Source organism: Lissotriton helveticus, chromosome 7 (genome assembly GCF_964261635.1).
Source record: "Lissotriton helveticus chromosome 7, aLisHel1.1, whole genome shotgun sequence".
Lineage (NCBI taxonomy): Eukaryota > Metazoa > Chordata > Amphibia > Caudata > Salamandridae > Lissotriton > Lissotriton helveticus.
Window position 1 is genome coordinate 1,584,543,561 of NC_136068.1, and position 23,843 is coordinate 1,584,567,403.

At 45.9% G+C, this 23,843-nt stretch overlaps 1 protein-coding gene and 1 non-coding gene across 2 annotated transcripts; both read left to right on the plus strand.

Annotated features, from left to right (window-relative positions):
* The first annotated feature begins 973 nt into the window (after positions 1-973).
* Positions 974-15,192, plus strand: RPL13A (ribosomal protein L13a). Its single transcript, XM_078655128.1, has 8 exons — positions 974-1,056; positions 3,006-3,078; positions 3,523-3,588; positions 4,159-4,260; positions 13,747-13,832; positions 14,006-14,065; positions 14,800-14,922; positions 15,063-15,192. The coding sequence occupies exons 1-8, from the start codon at positions 1,042-1,044 to the stop codon at positions 15,147-15,149; spliced, it is 612 nt and encodes a 203-aa protein (XP_078511254.1). The 5' UTR covers positions 974-1,041; the 3' UTR covers positions 15,150-15,192.
* Positions 13,868-13,938, plus strand: LOC144771234 (small nucleolar RNA SNORD34). Its single transcript, XR_013599188.1, has one exon. It is a non-coding gene; the product is annotated as a small nucleolar RNA SNORD34 (small nucleolar RNA).
* Positions 15,193-23,843: the final 8,651 nt, after the last annotated feature.

Consider the following 23,843-nt stretch of genomic DNA (forward strand, 5'->3'; position numbering starts at 1 on the left):
GTGTGCAATTCGTTCAGCGTTGCTAGGCCAGTGGCCTCACCTCCCGCCTGCTCGCTACACTAGTTGTAGTGACAGGATTCACTGATAAGGGGGTTTACTGATTGTATTTCTCTTTTTGTCACTTGCTGCTATGTTTTCAATAACTGCACATCCTCCAACGTTACTTTCTCTTGATCGTTTATGTAACTGAGCATCACTTGACTCAAAGTAAGGGAAATAGCTGCTGTTTTCTTCGACCGGATGGTGAATGTGAATAACTTTATTTAATGACTGTACTTTGTTACTACAAAAAACCCAATACAATTATTTTAGAAGAATGACAGAAATTGTCACGCCTCAAGAAGTAAGCGTAACCCCTTAATGTCTCCTCCTGGGTTGGAGTCACTTCTGGTTCAAATCGACCAACCTCTCGCAGTAATTCGCTTTCGTTCCCAGGCATGTACCGCTACTCAACGTCCGGACAGTGGCCATGATGGAGGTAGGTATATCCCGATTTGGGCTGTCGATGAACTGTCACTGTGGAACTTCGAAAGCAGTCTAGACGTTGGAATCGAGTCGCACTAGACATGGGTGATGGACTAACAAAGTGCCTCGTATTTCTTGTTTCCTCAAATAAGTATTCATAGATTAAACTATGTATATAGTGTTAATCTATCTTTGTGGTGTGTATGACCTTAAGTGTTCTCCTTAAACAAATATCACATTTCACGTTCTGGGTCTGAGCATTTTAGGTATTACTCTAGGAGGCACGAAAGTCATATGTGGGAAAACTTAGTAACACGCGTTTGGCTTTACGAAATGAATAATAAAGAACTTCACCTAAAAATTGATAATGGTTGTTTGTTTTTTGAACCTCAGTTCATTATTGCTGCTAGTAATTCCGCTAAAGCGGGCTAAATGCAAATCAATCGAAGATGGCAACGGAGTTAGTAGATGGTAGCTGGGGCGTTTGTAGTGACATCAGTTCCGGCGGCGCCCCTGGCACGTTGCTTAAGAAACCCCGTGCGCTAAGGCGGTCTCTTTCCCAGCGCGCAGGCAGCCATGGCGGACCTAAAGGTGCGGATCTGTCCTGGGTGGCAGAGAGGGGGCTGGCAAGTTCAAGATGGTGATTCCGAAAGGGTACACCGTTTCGCAGGGAACTGATGGAGTGTTCACTTGAGGATCGTTATGAGCCAGTCTGACGTGCTTGAGTTTCGGTGGCTTTTATGGTGTTGGGTGCCACACGTTCCATTCGGCTCAATGGACGACTCCATGGGGGCTGTACCTAGCTAGCGATGATTTGCTGTTTCTAACGCGGTCAGTGGAGTTTGCATTGCGTACTAGTAATATTCTTTCAATTCTACAGAAGCGATTTGTTAGAGGACTCCAGATGGGTCATCTGAGAGGGAGACTTAAATTTGTTGCGGTTGAATTGCTTGTTTTGTTTTTTTATTTAAACTTTTATAGCCCCCAACCCCTGAAAGAACTAGCATATGTATGGATGACACAATATTTAAATTCGCTGCGCGGATGAGGTTGGTCATTGTTCGTGCACGCTGTTCATGGTCCGATAATGTCCTTCATTCTTTACGTTCCGTGGTGCCTTTTGTGGTGCACCTCTTTAACGGGTGTTGGTTATTTTTCTTTACTACAAAAAGCTGAGATTTTAGTTCCTACTGACTTCTTAGACCTTTGTTAGCGTGGGTATATTTTTAATCCGCCTTCCTCCAGGTAGGAGGAAGCTGTATAGAAGCGTTATTCGGGAGTCTGCAGAACTCCATTGGTTATTTAGTAAATTAGCAATACTGCTAGCCTTTGTTGGTGTATTGCTATTTAATACCCGCTCAGCTGAATTCAAGGCTTTGCAAATAATTCACTTGTTGCTTTATATGGAAGGGTCCAAGTTGCTTCATAACATATTGAGTCTTATCCAATGTAGATGCTGGCATTTAACAGTTCTGCAGCACCAACGTTTTCCGCATAGATTTGTCACATCTACATTGTATTTGTCAGATTTCAACTGAAAAAAATGCCTCCAGCACCAATGGTCCAAGTTATTTTGCAAAAAGGTCCTTGTCTTTTTCCGTGCACTTATAGATTGTTGTGTATACGATGTCAAACGGGTGAAACGTTTGCCTATTGAGAATTAGTGCTTCGTATAGCGACATCATTGCTCATTGTCATGTTTGTCACCGTCATTTTCTTCATCACTAGTTGAATCACTTGTTCTGCATAAACACCTTCACAATGGCTATGCAGCCGTGATACTATTGTGTAAAGCTGAAGCATGTCGGTTCACGAACCGTTGACTAGCCCCTAAAGTTATGGTTGGAAACAGAACAGAGACGGTCATGGTCACCAGCATTTCAGTTGTAATACATTTTTTATTTCAGTTTATAGAATTCATTAACTTACCATTCATTTGGGACTCGTTTTGAACAAAACAGACATCTAGCAGTGAAGCACATATATCGTATTACACAATAAGGAGGGTTGGTAATGTATAGTACTATTATTCAGCACTTCTACCATTACAGTATTAATGGAATCAAATCATTACATCCAATGCCAGTCTCTTGATAAGTGGGTGACGCTTTCGCACAATTTTAGGAGATTCATTGACATCATTCTATTGAAATTGGCCATTTAGTTTGTAAACTGCTGCACCAGAGACCCGGTGGTTATTTGCTTTACAAGCACCTATGTAATCTAATTGGCATGATTCGGAGAGTAATTTACGACTGCTGGTGCAAACCTTCGCGCAAGAGTTTGTCGTGCAGACTCTTATAGGTCTGTTTAGGGAGAAGGGGTTTATGGTCTGTTGGTAGATGCTTGGACGGAGCTTCTAACTTTCAAGATACCGGTTTTATAAACATGAAGACAATGAAAATAGATGAGAATGGAACAGTCCAAATGCTTGCATTAAAACAGCTGCCCTTCTAATGCATTCTACGATTGAATACATTGATGCTTCGTTTCCTTAAGATGGTGATTAATCTATAACTGTCTTCTCTTCCTCCCCCTAGGTTCTAACCATTGATGGCCGAGGGCATCTCCTTGGACGACTTTCAGCCATAGTAGCTAAGCAGGTGTTGCTTGGTAAGTGACGATTGCGGTTTGTCACCTGTTTAGTATCATACTTTCGGGAGAGGAGGATTTATGGTTACGCTGTCACATACTTTGTCACAATCATGAAATTGTTTCCGGTGCCCTTTTCAGTTGGCTTTTGTAATCCGTAGTGTTGATTGCTTATGAGTGGTCTTGCTGGCATGAGATGCATCTTGGAATATGGAGCGTGTCTGTTTCGTTAGTGTTGCTGCGATAAATTGGTGGGGAAAGGTTTGTAAGGGAGGTAACGGAGGATGAGTTCTCGTCCCTTTCCAACAATATTAAAAGTAAACAAATGTTGGGGCCAGGAAGCTGTTCAAAGTAATTGGTGCTGATACTGTAAAGTCCTTAAGATGAGTAACTGAAGCATGATAGTTCACAGCAATGTTGAGTCCCATAACCTGCCTCGATAAAGTAAACTTGATTCTCTTACAGGTCGTAAAGTAGTTGTTGTAAGATGCGAGGGCATCAACATCTCAGGCAACTTCTACCGAAACAAACGTAAGTGCTTCTTGAATTTCACGATTGTCTAATTTAATGTTTTTGTCTATTTTTCCCTCTGGCTCCTGTAAAGTGCCTCTAGTGGGGAATACAAATTGCACAGTGAACCGTTGACAGTATTTGGTAAAACGGGTTAAATTGGCTCTTGTCCTTTTATCTTGCCTTTGAGAACTTAGTTTGGGTTCTTTCATAGCACTGTGCCTCAATCATTGAAGTTGAGAACTGAGCATAGTTATTCGGGGGGGATCTGGTGCTCCCAGGATATTTAATACATGGAGATAAGACAAGTGCATGTAGCATACCTGTTTAACGTAAACATTAAGGCAGTGCTGCACATAATTGGTAACTTTATTCCTCGAGGGTAGAAGTGAAATTGTTGCTCTGCAAGTAGTGGCTGGTATTTGCAATCGGAGGGGATTATTATTGATGGCGGCTTGTGTTTTCCATAACTGGGTGAGCTATGGCCATTTATCAGAATGGCGCAAAGCCTTAAGGTCATGGCTCGTACATTTTCCCACTTGCCTGTCTTTAATCTGCTGTAGTAATGATTTTTCTTTAATTTTTGTTTAGTGAAGTACCTTGCTTTCTTGCGAAAGAGAATGAACACCAACCCATCTCGTGGCCCATACCACTTCAGAGCCCCTAGTCGCATCTTCTGGAGGACAGTCCGAGGTAAGTTAGCTTGGGCTTGTGTGGTCTATTTTTGTGCATAGGTTTCCATACTACAACATGGCAAGTGCGCAGGGAGTCTTGACGTAAAAGAAACGGATTAGATGTAGAGATGACTTGTGGCAGCAAAGGAAGGTCCAATATTCTTTACTTGCCTGTTGGCAACATAGAAAAGGAATGTGACATTTGTAAATGTAACAAATGGATGACGTCTAGAGGTTTGGGTAGAAATAACCATAAACCTACTTACAGGGCAGAAAAGCAGGTTGTGTATACGAAGCGTACTGTGCACAATGCCTGCTCCTTTGGAAATTACCACTAGCTCAGGATTTCCTTGCGCTAGGGTCTAAATTAGTGTGGCAGCCCACTAGAGCTTATCTCTCCTTGGTGGTAATGCGCATGGGCTAGATTTTTTTTTCTCACCATCTTGCTGGGTGTGCGCTTGTGCTCTGGGTCAAGACTTTTCAATGCTCTTCCGTTTTACACTCTTATCAGTATTGTGAATTACTGCTCTGCGTATCAAGGAAAGCCCCATGGCTCGTCAAGTTGTTTCCACTGTGACCCCCTAATGGGGCGCGCCCTTCAGTGCAATCGTACCGACTCTACCAGGTTCTCCAGAGAATGCCCTACTGGTGAAGGACAGACGCCCTTCTGTTTCTGCCACACAAAATATCCACTGACTGGTTCACATCAGGTCTGTAATATGTCCCCGGGACACAAAAGCAGATGAGGCCTGTTGCTCCTTCCTCTCAAATAAAATATTCCAAGACTGTCTAGCACGTAAGCTCAATGAGTAAGAAATCCCTGAAGATGCATTCTCCACAAAGGGCAGTTCCGACTCTGAAGTAAACTTACAGATGACTGGCGTGACACCGGCTCCATTTGGTGGGTATGGTACCCGCTGTTTCTTTGAACAAGAAAAAAACATAGCCCCTATTGATCAATAGGCCCTTGGATAACCACTGCCTCTTGGTCCTGGTTGGCACCAAAGGACTGGTTTGGACACTCCACATTCCAGCTCAGTGCTGAAACACCAGGCAACCTCCCCAGTGCCCAGCGGTGCGGAGTCTGTCCACATCCACCACTTCCACAGAGTGGAACTTCAAAGCCTGCTCAAACCACATAACAGCAAATCTGGGACACCTATTCACCATAAACTCCAGGAAATATGGACACAACAAAAGCAGATCTCATTCCGCCTCACACCGGATGTATCCTAACAAAGCCTTCAGCTTCCAGGAGGCACTTATCCCACCCACACCACCAAAAGGAAGAAAATGGACAAAGCTATTAGTCCTTTGACTCTTCCACCACCGCCTGGAGATCCTAATATCACTATCGGGTATCCCCCTGGTAATCGTACAGGTGGGCACAGTGCTAGGGATGACACCTTTGGGGCACTGACTCCGGGGACTCTTATGATAGACCCTCCAGGGGACATTGACCCTAATTAATATCCCGCCTGCCCTTGGAGATCCTCCAACATCTCCCAGATGAGCACAGGAAAAGAGGGCAAACTTCTGAGGGCAATCTTATATCGGTTGTGCCCAAGACTCTGCTGATACCGCAGAGTCTGAAGCATCTTGCTTCACTGCCATGCGGTGTATTTCTGGGTTCAAACGAGAAGTACAGTTGAATCTACTAACGTACCCTTCAACAAACTGCATCTTGATCCCCAAGTTGATGAGTCCCTAGGAAAGATTAAACAGACTGCAAAATCAATGGGATCCCTTCAACTTCCTGTAGCTCCTTTTGCCACCAACTATCTGGGAGGGTCTGAAACCACCACTTAGGACCCCCCTCCCTTACCAGCATAATCACAACCAGCACTCCAAGAGCTACTTTAAAGGCTCCTAGTGGGGCAGCAATGCCAACAGTAGTCATCGGTGCTTCCCTTGCTATGTCTATTCTTGTTTCCTACATCCGACAAGTAAAGCGCTCTGATACCCGCATTGGGTCTTGTTCGTGCTATATAAAACCTTCAAATAAGACACCCACTGCTAAACCATGACTTGCCTCTCCTCCCTGACCATATAATACTGGTCAAGCTGTTAACAGGATTTTCTACTTGCATGGAAATCAGACCAGTGGGTGTTGGACGTTATCCAACATGGCTGTTGTCTGGAACTCATCACGCCTCCCAACATTTCAACTTTCACCCACAGGTGATCAGTGGAACATCGAACACTGTTAAAGCTCTTTTTAAAAGGAACTATAGAACTCAACCCTCTTATCAAGGGTCAAGAGCATACTTCCTAATCCCCAAACAGTACTGATCTTTACCGCCCATTCTAGACCCAAGGCCCCTAAACCCCACATCCGGTCACAGCAATTTCATGTGGTCACATGCCAAGCCATGATACCACTTCTCCAGGGCGACTTTTTGGCGGCACTCATTCTAAAGAATGCCTGTTTTTACATTCCACTACACCTAGCACATTGCAAATACATCAGATTTGTGATTGCAGGCAAACATTAATTTAAAGTTCTCCAGTTTGTGATCACTACTGCACCTTGTGTATTCACCAAATGCCTAGCAGTAGTAGCAGCACATCTATATGCAGACTAAACATTAATGTATTCCCTTATATAGACAAGTGGCTCATCAATACCAGTATTCCTCAATGCCAGCAACAATCTCGCAGTTCACAGTAAGACATCATGAGACTCCTAAGCACTGCTAGTACCCATGCTCTCCTACACATGCGTCTGTTACAGGAGTGTCTAGCACTGTCGTCTCCTTTTACGGGGTTAGTCAGAAGATCTAGTGTTGATAAATAGCTGCATACTTTCTGCTGCAGTGGTGGCATTCCAATTGCCTCAAAGTTTCCTTTTCTCGACAATGTTCACCCCCCACATGACTGACAGCGGATTCGTCTCAACAAAATGGGTGTCGCATTACATGGTCTCTGGGACACAAAGCGTCACTCTCCACTTCAACTACTTGAAGCTGCAAGTTCTTAGCTGGATGGATAATGACAGCTGTGTACTACCTACTAAAACAGGGTGGGGGAGAACTCTGTGTAGCTCTCATGCCTATCTGAGCATTTGGCTCTGGGTGCTGCGTCTCCGTATTTGTTAGCAGAACCATCTTTTGGGAACAGACCGTTTTGCTCATCCTTCAGGATGCAGTAAAAAGTCTACAAATGAGAACACCACTTCATAATTCCTCCTTCCTCGCTTCACAAGTTGGGATTTCCTTACATCTGGTCGCAACCACGGACAATGCAAAATGCCCAACTTTGCCTCTAGAGTACCACACCTACTATCCAAGGGCAATTCTCTATGGATGAATTGGTCAGCTATGCTTTTTCACCTCTCCTTTGCTTCTGGCTTGTACACTAATGTTCCATCTCACTTATGATAGTAGCTCCCACATGAGCAGCAGTCCTGGTACAGAACACTACTAGACCTCAGTATTTCCCCACCAGAAGCTATCCATCAGACCAAACTTGCTCACCCAGAACTATGGAGCAATCTGGCACCCGGACCCCATGGCACAACCTGGTGATCTGGCTCTTGAGGTCATACATTTCGGCTACCTCAATCTCCCACCAGAATGCATGTCCATTCTCAAAGAAACACTTAAGCTTTCCACAATGGCATGCGAAGTGGCTAAATGTTAGAATTGGTATTGTCCTACGAAACAAATCCACCCATTCATTCAATGCCATAGTACAAAACATTACCCACTTCACTTACAACTCGGAGTTTTCATTCACATCCATACAGTTTAATCTTGCTGCAGTGGCTGCCTATCTACCAAATGGACACCTATTTTTTTTAGTCAAAGTACCAGTTATTAAAGCCTGTGTGGAAGGTCTTAAGTGATTCCACCTGCACCGTCGGGGAATATTGACATATTATTCTTGCAAGACTCATGGGTCTTCCATTCAAACATCTACATAATTGCCCTTTCCAATATCTCTTGCATGGTGTCATTTCTATTTGCCATTACATCACGTGTTGGTGTTTCAGGCATTAACCCTAGAAGCACCCTTCTAACTTCAGACAGGTTGATTCTTTGCACCAAACCTGGATTAATTCCAAAGGTAGTCTCACTTTAACCTCCATTTAGTAGCCAGTATTCTTTCCACATTCTGACTTCTGCAGAAGGGTTTCTCCATACATTAGATGTCAAAATAGCAGTTATGCACTACTTAGAACTAAAACTTTTTGGAAATAAATTGTCAATGTGTTCTCCCCTCCATACAAGGGGAAGCCTATATCCAAATCCGTAATCTCCAGATGTATAGTTAAATGCATTCAAACTTTTACATTAGCCTAAAGAACTTTCTACCGCTGAGCTCAATTCTCGAAAAATTTGGGTTTCAATCTCTTTCCTAGGCAACATGCCACTTGACATATGAAAAGCAGCTACATGGTCTACACCATGGCTCAACATTGTAAGGATGTTCTAACACACCAACCAGCTAAAGTAGGATGGAGTGTTACGTGCGCTCTTTCATTCAACCCACACCAAGTTAGCCACCGCTTTAAGGAAACCTACTTTACCGTTTATGCAAAGCATGTGTATACAGGTACACATGCCTTGAAGGATTGTTACTTAAAGTATCCCTTCTTGGCATGCAGTGTTGTAGATTCAGATGTGCCCCCCTCCTCCCTGGACATACATGGCCGTTGGTTTACTTTACCTGGACAGCGCTAAACTATACGTTACACTCCATTGTCAGACGCCTGCATGAGAACCCGTAACAGTGTAGACTATGCCATGTGCATATCAGTCACTCCAACTCGTAACTTGAAGGACTTCTCTGAAGAAAAATGTGCATACTTCTAGATAAAACACTAGACGGCAGAAGTACACAAAGCATATTAATCTTCAGCACTGCATGTCTCAACAGATGCTTATAATGTAACATCCATCCTTTTGCATTTAATTCTTATAGCACTATAGTACTTTAAGGAGTAGCTGTAAATGGGTCCTTTTGGAGCATCCATATCAATCTTTGGCCCACTTACCCCAATTCTAATGAAGACCATCTGGGATTTTGCACATGAAGCCCCATTGTCATTTAAGTCTACCCTGTTTTGAAGTATACCACTGGTGTGGCAAAGCGCAAAAGCAAGCACCCAGGTGTACAGTTCTTATTCGGTTTTGTTTAGCAGTGCATGTTGGAGGTATGGTGAGAGAATGAGAAAGTTGGATCGAGAGGATGAGTGAAGAGAAGGTGCAGGAGAGGATGACGTGGGATAGTGGAATCTAAAAGTGAAGTGAGCAGCAAAGAGGCAAAGTAGAAACCAGGCAGGAATGTGATGGCAATTGTAAGGAAGACCAGTAAAAAAGTGGTGAAGAGGAAAACCTAGAGGTGTTTGGAGAGGACTCTGGTTCCTACACTCGTGTAACTGCATGGGGTGTGGGGCAGCATTCACTCCAGTTCTAGGGCCGAAGGTTGTGTCCGCCTTTGACTGGATCAGGTCCTCTGGTGCAGCCAGCCAGCAACTAACATGCTTGGCCTGAGCCTGCACTTTATGCCTGGATTGTGTACAGCCTCCCGGATACGTGGGAATGGCCCTTCCAAGGCAGGAAGGTCTGCAGGGCTTTTGGGGTGCCTCATTCCTATTGCTGAGTAGTGCAAGGGGAGCATAATTGCGCAATGGTACGATATTTTAAAACTGTTTATTTCTGTTTGTGACATTGTTTTAAAACTTAAATACCTACCCTGAGCTTTTGCTGGGCCCCTGACATTCGCTGTGCTCGCAGGCAGCAGACTTAGCGCTGCTTCGTGAAGTTGTTCTGACGGCCGCCATCGCCAGTCGCGAGGCCACGCCCACCGGATAGGCCATGCCCATCCCTTCTCCCCTCTAATGTGCCTTCCACGCAAGCGCAGCGGACGAGCGCAGCGGGAGCGCCGTTTGCGCGCCAAAGGCGCGCCTAAGGCAAGCCCGTCTGCGCCCGTCCGCGCCAGTACACGCCAGGAGCCAGGCAAGAGGCTTGAGATAAGGTCTACTTATTCAGGAGATGCTTTACGCCATCTCAACAGGCCCGTTCCATCGCCATGCTCCCATGTACTGAAAGGAGACTCTCGCTTTACCCACTGTCCACACTGTTCTTTCAAATTCACCCCTTCTATCTTCAACGTCCCCACCCAGACGACTATAAACATGGCAATGATCAATTGCAGATCACTGCCCAAACACGCCCTTGAAATAAATATGCTCATTGCAGACCATAACCTCGAAATACTGTATCTTACAGAAACGTGGTTGACGCCTGACTCAAGACGCCGACATAGTCCAAGCCCTTCCCCCAGGATTCGGTATCCAACATCTCAACCGTCCTAAAGGCAGAGGTGGAGGCATTGCTGTCATCTCCAAGGATTCAATGCCATGCCGTTTCCTTGACAGTCCTCTGTTAGACTGTGAAAACGTCCACTTTACTCTGCAAATTTCCCCTTGCTCTTCTCTTTCCGGACTCCTTATCTACCGTCCCCCTGGTACCATGGGAAAATTTCTTAACTCCCTCCTAGAATGCTCCCTGGCTAGATCGAGCGCCCGAACCAACTTCCTCATCCTAGGAGACTTTAATGTCCACTTTGAAGACTGCAAAGACAACACGGCCCCAGAGCTGATCCAAGACTTGGCAGCTCACCAACTTCACCTACAGAACTCCCTCCCCGCTCATAACCGTGGGCATTTGCTTGACCCCATATTCTGTAATTTCCAGGATCTTGTGACCAGGCCTCCCATTCCGGTGCCATGGTCCGACCACCTACTTATTCCTTTCAGCTGGTGTACCTACCCCAAACTGCCGCAAACCCAAGCTCCCGGCAGACCATCTCGACCCTGGGCGAAATTAGACTATGATAAATGGAAACAAGCTCTCGAGGATACAGTCCCTACCCTTAGTTATACCATCGACCTTGCTGATAGGGAATTCTCATCCTGGATCATCAATTCTCTAGACAAAGCTCTCCCAATAAAACCTCATCGTAAACCAAGGACTAAAGCAACCTCCCCATGGTTTACCCAAGAAATCCGCCTTTTAAAGAAAATCTGCAAGAGAGCAGAAAGAGTCTGGAGAAAAGACTTTAATCCCATCAGCAAAAACAACTACAGACTGACGATTCTTAACTATAAAAAAGCTCTTAAAAACGCACAAATCTCCTTTTACAGTGAGAAAATTAGCAAAGCAGCAAGTTCGTCGAGGGAGACGTTTCTCACCCTGAAAAAGCTTCTAAACCCCCCCCCAGCTGTGCGAGACCCTTCAATCGAACACTGCAATGAGTTAGCCAATTTCTTCGACTCAAAAATACAAACTATACTCAAACAACTTCCGCCTCTTTCTCCTACAGACCCCTCCCCCCGTCCCTCCTCCCAACATCAAAACAGAGACATTGGGCTAAGCAAGTTCCAACTCATTAACGCGGAAACGCTTGGCCCTATATTACAAGCCCTCAAAAGCGGATCGCCTCATGATCCAGCCCCGGTGAGACATCTGAAGCAGATTGCCCCGAGCATCCTTCCACCCATGACCAACCTACTCAACGCCTCGTTTGAATCTGGAACTGTGCCCACAAGTTGGAAAAAAGCGGTGGTGAAAGCACTTATAAAAAAACCTACCCTTGACCCGCAAAACCTGGCCAACTTCAGACCAATATCACTCCTCCCAGGCATTAGTAAACTAGCGGAAAAATACATCAACTCCCAGCTCTCACACTATCTGGAGTCCAATGAGCTGCTAAAAACCTCCCAAACTGGTTTCCGCCCGGGCCAAGGGACAGAAACGGCTATGGTGGCAGTAGTCGAAGAAACCAGGAAAATCATCGATGCAGGAGGATCAGTGGCAGTGATCCTCCTGGACCTCAGTGCAGCATTCGACACCGTCAACCATGGCATCCTTGCCCAGCGCCTGGAAAACCTCGCCATCACTGGGAAGGCCCTTGAATGGCTAAAATCCTTCCTCCATAACCGCTCTTTTCAGGTGGCAGAGGGAGATTGCATCTCCAGGGAAACCCCTATCCGTTGCGGAGTGCCCCAGGGCTCCTCATTGAGCCCTACACTCTTCAACGTATACATGGCACCTCTTGAACAAATTGTCGTCCCATATGGCATTAAACTTTTGACATACGCGGACGACACACAGCTGGTCGTCTCCCTTAGCCAGTCAGAACCCCCCACCATTGATCTGTATTCTTGCTTGGAGAATATAGTCAGCTGGATGAGCGACTCCCACTTAAAGCTCAACGGGGAAAAAACTGAGCTAATGGTACTAGGCAACCAATCCCACTTCCGCCCGGAATCTTTCTGGCCTTCCAGTATGGGCCCACCACCAATCCCCAAAACTGATATCAAGAGTTTGGGGATTTGGCTGGATGACAAACTTACTCTCAACACGCAGGCCAAGAAAACTGCAGGAATTTGCTTTGGCCTGCTCCGCTCCATCCATAAAATTCTCCCACTCCTACCATTCCAATCAAGAAAACTGGTCATGCAGGGCCTCATTTTGTCTAGACTTGACTACGGCAACGTCCTATATCTTGGTTCCCCAAAAAAAGTCATCTCAAGGCTGCAGGTGGTGCAAAATGCGGCCGCCAGAATTCTCACTGGCACCAAAAAACGCTGCTCCGCCAAACCTGCGCTCAAGGAGCTTCACTGGCTCCCGGTTGAACAAAGGGTGCAGTTCAAGGCCATGTGCCTAACCCACAAAATCCTGCATGGAAAAGCCCCCCCGGTCCTGAAAGAGCTCGTGACTCCCCACATGACAACCAGAACCCTACGCTCAACCTATGCCCACCTGACTAAAATACCTAACATCAAAAAAACATGTTCTGGTGGCCGACAGTTCTCATTCCAGGCGTCCAAGATGTGGAATACCCTTCCACCTGACCTTCGGGCCCAACCTAACCTCCTATCATTCCGCAAATCCCTGAAGACATGGCTGTTCCCCTGATCTCTTTTTTTTCCCGCCGGTCCCCTCCTCTGGAGTTGATAGTGGATTTCAATTAGCGCTGGGACGCTCTCGGGCAGCCATGCGCTCTATAAATCTCCTAAAATAAAATAAAAAAATAAAACAGCCACGGAAAGGAGACTCACGATCATGAACTACCAGAGGCAGAAAAAATGTCTCTAATCATCCCAGCAGCAGTAATAAGGCTGGATTGCCTAGCATAACCAGCTGCTAGTTTCCAACGCTCTGTTTATGAACTAGCACTCAGTCTATAGCAGTTTGTTGGCTTCTTAATGCCTAGCCCTACGTACCTAATGAGTCCTCCTAAACTGTACCTTGATGATCTGTCCTGAGTGGTAGAAACGTCCATAGAGACTCTAGAGTAGGTGTAGGGGTGACCCAGCCAGGACTGCTCACTATGAATATGCAAGTCTAGGATTTGTGCTCAGTTCGATTTCTCATTTATTGCGGAGATTTAAACGAATACCTTTTTTTAAGAAATATTTTGTAGTGAATGGAAACTAACACAAATGTGTTCTTTATTCCGCACATATGATAACGTGTATTTACCTTTACAGGTATGCTACCTCACAAGACAAAGCGTGGCCAGGCTGCCTTGGAAAGGCTGAAGGTCTTTGATGGCATCCCTCCTCCATACGATAAGGCAAGCCTTTTTGTGTTACTTTGATAAATATAACCATGTCCATGATGTTTCTCTTTACCTACATTGTTCGAATTACTACATGAGAACACAACATGACTGAGACTTTCCCAGTGACCAGATTAAATGGTGTCCTATTTAGTGGTCATGTATTGATCAATATCCTCTCTCGACAGCGAAAGCGTATGGTGGTCCCAGCAGCCCTGAAGATTGTCCGTTTGAAACCAACACGCAAGGTATAAAGCTTGTATTTGCATAGTTTGGGGTATACTGAATTATAAAATTGCTTAGCTCTTGTCTTAAAGAAAAGACTGTTTTAGAAGTTAAATGTTTTAATATTTACAGCCAGGCACTGAAGGGTAGTTCAAATATCTCCGATCTAAACTGCAACCCTTGCCTCACTTTAAGATAAATGCAGATGCCTGGCTTGTAGGTTGCACCTTAATCTCCAGAACAAAACGTGTATCACTTTATGCCGAGAATTAGAGAATCGGAGAATCTGCTGACTAGATTTCTTGAATGAAGCATGAACTGACCTAGCCCGTTAGACATTTTAACGTTTAGAGACAGTTAAAGCAACGTGAGGCCTCAGTGCATGGATTCCTCAGAGGAGCGCTGTCTTTACCTCCATGCCAGGGTCTAAGGGGAGCCATCATTGGGTCTTGTGATCCTCTCTTAGGCGCTTCTTTTAAAGTGCTCTCTTCACCTAGTTGTGATTGCAATAAATATGTACACTAGTCAATACGATCTGTTGCTTCTCCACATTGATAGTTATTGATGCTTCCCTGCCTGTTGGTTCTTGCCATATGTTTTTGCATGCTATCGCTACCTCATAGATCCTTTTGTTAAATGTAGGTTCTAAACCATGTGCACCTAAAATTTACAGGGAAAAAGAATATCGGTAACTAATATCCTTTGCTGTATTGAAGCTGGCATTTTATTGGCGCTGGTCTCTTCTGCTCTCTTGTAGTATGCATACCTGGGCCGCCTTGCTCACGAGGTCGGCTGGAAGTACCAAGCAATCACCGCTACTTTGGAAGAGAAGCGTAAAGAAAAGGCCAAAATGCATTACGAGAAAAAGAAGACTGTGATGGTAATTGATTTTTACGTGATGGCTCATTTGTGCTTCCTTAATTGCGTTATGCCACTACATGCCCTGCAAGTGGTTTAGGAGATTTTGGGGCAGTTTAGAGCATATATTTAAAAAAACAAACTGTTCTCTTCTCGTTTCAGAAACTAAAGAAACAGGCGGAGAAGAACGTCGAAAGCAAGATCTCAAAGTACACAGATGTTTTGAAGCACTATGGAATCCTTGTGTAGGAGCCTCGCTTTCAGACTGCAAAAATAAATATTTAAAAAATGATCTGTGCCTTTTATCTAGCCACTTTTTGGTAGTTTTTTGATATTCTTATGGAGAACAAGTGGCCGTATTTTTGACAGTTCATTCCTCCATAAAGAAATTGAAAGTTATCTTCATTAGTGCCTCTAATCAGACTACAGGAGGCCACATAGACCATGTTTTCCAACTCTATAAATATATATTGGTTCATGCCGAAAACTATTTAGTGCTTCTGTAAGGTGGGCCTATACAGTAGTCCAAATTGAGCCGGATCGGCTTGCAGCAATCAACTTTTGGAGTTTTCTTTTGGATAGATTTGGCCTAACGTCTAGGGCGCTCGACCTCGGACCTGGGTTCGAGTCTCGGTAACGACGCCAAAACTTCCTGTGATTCTGGGCAAATCACTTAATCTCCCCGTGCCTAAAATTAATGTTTGTCCCGTAACTGGTGCTATGTAAAGCGCTCTGATACCTGGTTCGGGTCTAGCTAGCGCTATATAAAACTCTGCAAAAACAAAAAAAACAGCAATGTTCTAGGTTTTGTCTAGGTGTCCAAGGGTATCTGGCATGTCCTGCCTTATTTATTATTTATTTCAAAGTTTTATATAGCGCGAACAAGATCTTTGCAGATATCAGAGCGCTTTACAGAAAACAAGGGCTAGGGGAAACAGGGTGATTAAACAAACTTGGGTACAATATAGTAGTCGGTAGTAAGTGAATAGCCAAATAGGATAGCGATCAGATAAAAACATAATGCAAAAAGGAAAGCAGTCGGATAAAAACTTAATACAAAGTAGGATAGCAGTCAGATAAAAACATAATACAAAAAGATAATCAGGAAAAACCAGTAATACAAAAAAAAGGAGCAAAGTCTTCGGTCCAGTAAATGTAGAGATCAGGTGAATTTAGCCATTTGGACCTTTTTTTTTTTTTTTTTTTGTAGCCGGTGGGCCCGATTCATTAAAGTAATAAGACAAAATACTAACTTTATGACTTTTGGTATTCACAAAAGGCATTTAGTAGTTTGATTACTAACTTAATCCCTTTTGTGAATACCAAAAGTCGTAAAGTTAGGTTTTTGTCTCGGATTACTTTTATGAATCGGGCCCAGTGCCTATTTGTGAGTTAGTAACTTAACCAGTGGTCATTGGTTTTTTTTCCCACTGAACTGAAGTGCTGATTAAGGAGGGATTAATCGTGCAGTTATTACTTCAAGACTGCTGGGCCTCTCCCAGAGCAGCCCCCACCCCCTTGACTGCTATGGTTGCTTCCTGTGCTGGACACTATGCAAGTGTCTTCAGTGGGTATCCTGCTCTTAAAGTCTTAGTGCTGTTGGTGCCAGGCTGCATGGGTTCGGGTTAAAATTTATATAGCGCACTACATACCCAGAGGGTCTCAAGGCGCTTGGGGGGGGGGGGGGGGTGTTACTTATCGAATATCCAGGTTTTAAGCTGTTTTCTGAAGGCTAGGTGGTTTTGGGTAAGGCGGAGGTGGATGGGAAGGGAATTCCAGGTTTTGGCCGCTAAGTAGCAGAAGGATCTCCCCCCCCCCCCACATGGTGGCTTTGTGGATGCGGGGAACAGCGGCGAGGGCTTGGTTGGACGAACGCAGTTGGCGGGTGGGAGTGTAGAAGGAAAGGCGCGTGTGGACGCAGTCGGGTCCAAGTTCGTAGAGGGCTTTGTGTGCGTGCGGAGACAGAACGTTATCCTTTTGTTGACAGGGAGCCAGTGAAGGTCTCTGGTGACCGGAAATGTGGTCTGTGCGGGGGATGTCAAGTATGATTCTGGCTGAGGCGTTTTGAATGCATTGGAGTTTTTTCAGCAGTTTTGCGGTGGTGCCGGCGTAAAGGGTGTTTCCGTAGTCCAGACGGCTTGTAACCAGTGCGTGGGTGACCGTTTTTCTTGTTTCGGTGGGGATCCAGTGAAAAGTTTTTTTGAGCATGCATAAGATGTTGAAGCATGATGATGAGACGGCGTTGACTTGTCTGGTCATCGAGAGAGGAGTCCAGGATGATGCCCAGGTTCCGTGCGTGGTCCGTCGGTATGGGAGCTTTTCCTAGGGCCGTTGGCCACCAAGAGTCATCCCAGGTGGAAGGGGATGCACCTAAGATGAGGACTTGCGTTTTGTCCGAGTTCAGTTTCAGACAGCTGTGCTTCATCCACTCGGCTACTTTCATCCCTTCATGTAGGTTGGTTTTGGCGGTGATTGGGTCTTTGGTGAGTGAGAGGATCAGCTGAGTCATCAGCGTAGGAGATAACGTTGAGGTTGTGTTGACGTGCGATGGTTGCGTGGGGGCTCATGTAGACATTGAAGAGGGTAGGGCTGAGAGAAGATCCTTGTGGAACGCCGCAGATGACTTTGGTGGCCTCTGACTTAAAAGGTGGGAGGCGGACTCAGAGTTCTTCCAGCGAGGAACGATATGATCCAGTCCAATGCTTTTCCTTGAATTCCGATGTTTCTGAGGCGTTGTATTAGGGTGCTATGACAGACTGTGTCGAAGGTTGCGGAGAGGTCGAGGAGGATGAGGGCGACTGTCTCCGTTGTCCAGTAGAGTTCGAATGTCGTCTGTTGCTGCGGCGGTCTCGGTGCTGTGTTTTGCTCGGAAGCCAGACTGTTAGGAGTCGAGTGATTTGTTGGTTTCGAGGAAGGCGGCGAGCTGATTGTGGCTTTCTCAATGACTTTGGCGGGGAATGGGAGGAGCGAAATGGGGCGGTAGTTTTTGAGTTCGGTGGGGTCAGCGTTGGGTTTCTTCAGAAGGGCGCTGAGTTCGGCGTGTTTCCATTTTTCTGGGAATGTGCCGGAGTTGAGGGAGCAGTTGATGACGTCTCGGAGATGGGGTGCGATAATGAGGGTTCTTGTGTCCCTTAACCATTTTTAGCACATTAATGGACTTTTATTTTCCTAATAGGGTGAAAATACCCAAATGCGTTCAGTATTGGATACCCATGTCTGGTCTAAAGACCAGAAACTTGAAAATACCATTGTACTGTAGACCCACCCCTACAATAGCCTGTGCGTTAAGGTTCTGTAGGCTGTTCACATAGCTTCATAGCTTGCTATTGATGTCTGCAATATGATGTCCATTCCTGTTGGATTAGGTGCTCAAACCTTTGCATTATAATCTGTGCCATTATGGGGGAAATATTGATTAGTAGACATGTTCTTTGAAGTATTGACTTCTTCGCCTGCAGCATCCTGAAACCTTCCTGCTCCTAATGAAAGTGTATTGGTTACTGAGGGACAGAGGAAAAAGAACTGACTCTCGGCCAAGATGGACTCACTGTGCCCCAAGAGTGAGTGCTTGTTCACTGCTAAGACCCTAGGACACAGCTGTTCTTGCAAATATTTCTTTGTCCCTTAAGACTTCAGTCGCTAACCCATGTGTCTTATAGTAGAAGATATTACAATTTTTCATAATAATCCACACTTGTAAAGCGTGAACCATCACCCGTTCGGGTTTCTAGGCGCTTGGGGTCTTCGGGAAGATTAAGCAAGCTATTACCCAGAGTCACATGGTGCTGGGCTGATCTATCGCCGGCCCCAGGGATCGAACCGTGATCCCTAGATTCCGGAGTCAGTCACCCTAGCCGCGGCACCACACCTCATAATCAAGCTTTTTGTAAAACTTGAATCCAGTACTGTTACTGGTGTGACTCCACTTAAATTGGTTTCTTAACTAGCTTCATTTTAGTGAGCACTTTTGCTTCCTACAAATTTGACTGAAGGAGGCTCAACAAATCCAGATATCTGCTTCTGATATTTTTCTGTGTCAAAAAAAGCTCATCTGCTAAATGGGAGTATGTATGACCTATGAATCTAGTTTCATTCTGCTGAACTAATTGGTAATGTGCAAAGTTTAGGGGTCTATTGCCTCTGGTTCTCTGCACGGATTAGTCTGCAGGTGGTAGATAAGGAAAATGCTACTTACCACAGTATGCATCTGTTCTTGGCATGTATAGCTGTAGAATCTTATGCTATGCCTCGATCGCCATCTAGTATTGGGTACAGAGGTTTGCTCTCCTTTTTTGTTACTTTCCAATCACCAGGTAGGTGACTCCTCCTTTTCGGTGATGGTGTGTATGGGCATCAACGCCATCCTTGGGATTGTTTTGCAGTAAAGGGTAATGGAGTTAGTAAGAAGTAAAAAGATGTCCATGTATATTGTATCCAAGTCAGATAGTACTGCAAGAGGTATAGATACCCGGGTGGGCGCATGATATTCTACATGCCAAGAACATATGCATACTGTGGTAAGTAGCATTTTCCGCTTGAGGCATGTGAGCTGTAGATCACATGCTATGCATACACTATATAAGTTATGTCCCAAAGCAGTGGCTAACCTGTAGCTGTTGCAGTTGTTTGAAATAGTGTATGTAAAACTGCCCGGCCCACACTAGCCTATTGTCTAGCTACTGTGAACACTAGGTCGTGAGACTGTTTTGGGTTTTTATGCATCTGTTGTGAGCTGGCTTTTATTAGCCAGTCTAGGTAGGGAAAGATGTGAATGTGCCTGTCTTACATGAGCCGCAACTACTGCTCGTCGCTTGGTGAAAACCCTGGGTGCTGTAGTTACTCTGAATGGGAGAACTTGGGTTTGTGGTGGATGGCCAACATTACCAATTCAGAGATTTCTGGTGAGCAGGGTAATTGGGGAATATGGAAATATGCGTCCTTAAGTCCAAGGTGGACAAAGTTAATTGCTGAAGGAGTGGGAGCACTTGTTGGAGCGTGACCATGTGAAAGTGGTCCAATGTACAGATTTAGTTCTGGGGTCTAGTATAGGCCTGAGAGCTGACCTTTTTGGCGATTAAAAAATTATAGGGGGTATCCCCCGTCCCCTGCTATTGTAATGGGACGATTCTTTAGCATGTTTTTCCAAGAGGGAACATCCTGCTTTAGAAGGGTGAGATGCTCTGGTGACATTGCATGTGATATTGGAAGGATATTTGGGGAGTGCCTGTAAGCCCCAGGCAGTAGCCATATTGGAGAATTTGTAGTATCCACTTGTCTGAGGTGATTGAATTCAAGACAGGCAGAAAGTGAGAGGCGTCCCCCGACAGGAGTGGAGTGATCGGGGGTAACAGAAGTGCAGGTAGTTACCTTTGCTTCTTCCTTCACCATTGTTTCATCTAAACCCTCCCCTGAAATAACCTTATAGAGGGGGATTGGTTATTGCCCTTGTAAGAGGGATTTTCGGTGGACAGTTTTTGAACCATCCCTGTAAAAGGTGCTGCAAAGGAATCCCTAGCGGCAGATTACTGCAAAGCCACTGTGGACTGTGACCTCAGTCTTCATTTTTTCCAGCGAGGTATCAACCGGGGGTCCAAAGATGCTCCTTATCGAACGGTTTATTAAGGATGGAGGTTTGTACCTCTGGCTTGAAGCCTGATATTCTTAGCCAAGCATGTCTGCATAATAGTATGGTGGTGTTGACTGCACAATCTGTCTCTTGCATCTAGGGCACACCTAATGGATGTATTGGTAATTTTCCATTCCTGAATGGGGTCATTAGCCTTGGATTTGTATTCATCTGGTAAATATGAGGTTTTTCTTACTCATTGTAATGAGCCCTATCATAGCAAGATAACGCTTGAGCTTTGGCAATGCACCTGTGATTTGCTGCCTGTGAAGCTACTTTTGCCTGAGGCATCAATTAGCTTAGACTCTATCGGGAGGAGCCTCGCCTGTGGTTTGCAAATTAGCTCTTTTGAGCATTGGAGAGTCTAAGGGCAGCTGACCTCTAATGTAAACCGGGTCGGTAAGAGCAGGTTTGTATTTTTTGTCTACTCTAATGGAATTATCCTGGATCTTACAGGGTCTTTAAATACCTCATCCATGTGCTTAGACATGCCTTTGAGCATTGGCAAGGTAGGAGTAGCTCTTTGGGAAATCAATCGGGGGAGGGGGGGGTTTAAAATAGCGTGCTACTCATCCGTGAGGGTCTTAATGCGCTGGGGGTGGCTCCAGATTAGTCCGAGCCAGGTCTAGTGGTCCTTCCTGAACATTTGCAGGGTCAGGGAGAGTCTGATGTTCACTGGGAGCTTGTTCCAGGTCTTTGCTGCGATGTAGAGGGCTCTCCCGCCAGTTCTGTTTCTGCAGAGGTGAGGGACCTCTGCCAGGGTGAGGTCGGTGGAGCGGAGGTTCCTCTTGGGTACGTGGAAGGATACACTCGTTGAGGTATTTAGGTCCGATGTTGAGGGATTTGTAGGTAAGTGAGTTTAACGGTGACCCTCTTAATGGGGAGCCGGTGGAGGGCTCGAAGGTGTTTGGTCATAAGTTTGTGATGCAGTGTCCTGAGGACCAGTCTAGCTGCAGCCTTCTGGATGGTTTGGAGTTTGTGTAGAAGAGTTCTGTTTATTCTGGCATACAGGGTGTCTGTGTAGTCCAGTCTGCTGGTTGAGTGCGTGGGTGACCGTCCTTCTGCAGTCGGGGGTGGGGGGGCCCATTTGAAGGTCTTAATGAGAATGCAAAGGCAGTTGAAACTAGTCGAAGCAACAGCATTGACCTGGTGGTTCATGGAGGAGTTGCGGATGATGCCAAGGTTCCAAGCGTAGTCTGTGGGGTTGGGAGGGATCCAGAGGGCCACCAGGTGGAGGTGCAGGATCTGAGGATGAGGGCCGCTGTCTTCTCTGAATTGAGCTTCAAGCAGCTGTCTTTAATCCATGCTGTCACATTCTGCATTCCTTCCTGGAAGTGGAGTCTGGTGTCATCGGTATTCTTTGAGAGGATGAGCTGTCTGCTTAGGATACGATGTTGAGCCCATGCTGTCTGACTATGGCGGTGAGGGAGGCCATTTAGATGTTGAAGAGCATGGGGCTGAGTTAAGATCCTTGGGGTACTCCGCAGTTGATTTCCATTGGTTCGGAGAGGGAGGGAGTTGAATCCTGTCTGCCAGAGGAAGGATTGGATCCAGTCTAGGGCGGCTCCTTGTATCCCTCAGTCGCAAAGTGTAGCTGTGAGCGTGCAATGACTGTTGTCCCTGGTCGAGGTATGCGGATGTCGTCAGTGGCGGTGAGGAGCAGTGGTCTTGGTGCTGTGGTGTCTGTGTAATCCGGACTGGGAGGAATCTAGGATAGAGTTCTCTTTGAAGGCAATCAGCTGGGTGTTTGAGTCTCTGACTTTGGCCGCAAAGGGGAGGAGGGATGGGCCAGTCATTTTTCAGGTCTGTTGGGTCAGCTGTTGGTTTCTTGAGGAGGGTTTCACTTCTGCCTGTTTCCAGTCTGAGCAGGTGCCGGAGCTGAGGGGCATTGATGGTCTGACCTAACTTGGGTGCAATGGCAGCGACAGCCCTGTTGAATGTGTGGTGGGCAGGGTTCTGTTGTGGCTCCTGTGTGGGTATTTTTCATGGTTGTGGTGGTGAGTTTTATGGTAGCAGGATCACAGGTTGTAATGGTCAGCTTGGCGGCGGGTGGTGTCTGGTTCGCTGAAGTTGTCGTAGAGGACCTTGATCTTCGGGTGGAAGTAGGAGCTGAGCTTGTTGCAGTGGGTTATGCAAACTGCTGTATGACCAACTGCTCCATGGCGTTGGTCTGGACTTTGTCTCTTATGAAGGTTCGTTTGGTCTCTTGTGCTGGTGGTATTATTTCAGGGCATGCCTGTGGTTCTGTGCTTCCGAGGCATTCTGGTTTCGTCAGGTCTTCTCTAGGCTTCTGCAGGAGCGTCTGGCTACTTGAAGTTCTGTGGTGAACCAGGCTGGCTTCAGAGGGTGTTTGGTGGAGGGGTGTGAACTTGTCAGCGCAGCAGGAGATCAGCAGTGGAATTCCATGGCAGTGGCGTTGGTTGTGGTGCCGGGGAGTTGGGGGGGGGGGGGGGGGGGACGTTTGAAGGAGGGTGGTGTTGAGGTGTTTCCTCTGTGACCTTGCTCCAGTTCCGTTGTGGCGGGTGGGCTTGGGTACAATAGTGGTGTTTACGGTTAAGTGGACCCAGTGGTGGTCTGTCCAGATGGGCTCGGTGGTGTGACTTAAGTGGATGTTCCTCCTGTGAAGGTGAGGGTGTGGAACAGCTGCTTCAGTCCTAGGTTGGTGAGGTTGTCGGAGGTGGTCAGGGGTGTTGTTGAGGTGGAAACTCAGGTCCACGAGAAGAATGGAGGTGATGGTGTGGGGTGTGACTATCTTAGCAATGGTGCTTGCAGACTGGATGCGAGGTCCTGGTCTGTAGATAAGTGTGCAGGGAAGTGTTTTAAGAGTAAATTCTCTTCTAAAGGCTTTATGGAGCTCCACCCAATGATATTGAGCGGCCCTATTAAGGAGCTCATTGTACCCAATGTCAGGTGGGGAGGGTCTGGAGGGATACAAATCGGGGTCATTACATGTGATTGGGTGTGATAATTTTCCTATGGGTCATTGTCCTGTAACCTATCCTGATCCACATCCCAGCACCTTCATCCTGTGGGTCAGGTGAAAGTTGTGGTGAATTTGCTTTTGAAATAAGGAAGTAAGGATCAAAGGGAGAAGGAAGTGGAATATAAGGAGAAGGGTTGTACCAACACTTTTCTATTGAGAGGAATGTAGTCTTCTGATACTTACATTTTCTGTGGAAGCGGCATGAATATGCCCTGCTCGAGGGTTGATCACCAGTTTTTTCTGCTTCGCTTCTGAAGGTGACTCATTGGACCGAGGCTCTTTAGTGGGAGAGTTTCTCCTTATGAGCCGGTTTTGGTGTTAAAGGTTTCAGCTC

What these genes read in the sequence shown, in the direction of transcription:
- RPL13A (XM_078655128.1), top strand. An exon ending in CTTCTGGAGGACAGTCCGAG is followed by an intron (nt 4,261 to 13,746) that starts GTAAGTTAGCTT and finishes TTACCTTTACAG; the next exon opens with GTATGCTACCTCACAAGACA. An exon ending in GTTTGAAACCAACACGCAAG is followed by an intron (nt 14,066 to 14,799) that starts GTATAAAGCTTG and finishes GCTCTCTTGTAG; the next exon opens with TATGCATACCTGGGCCGCCT.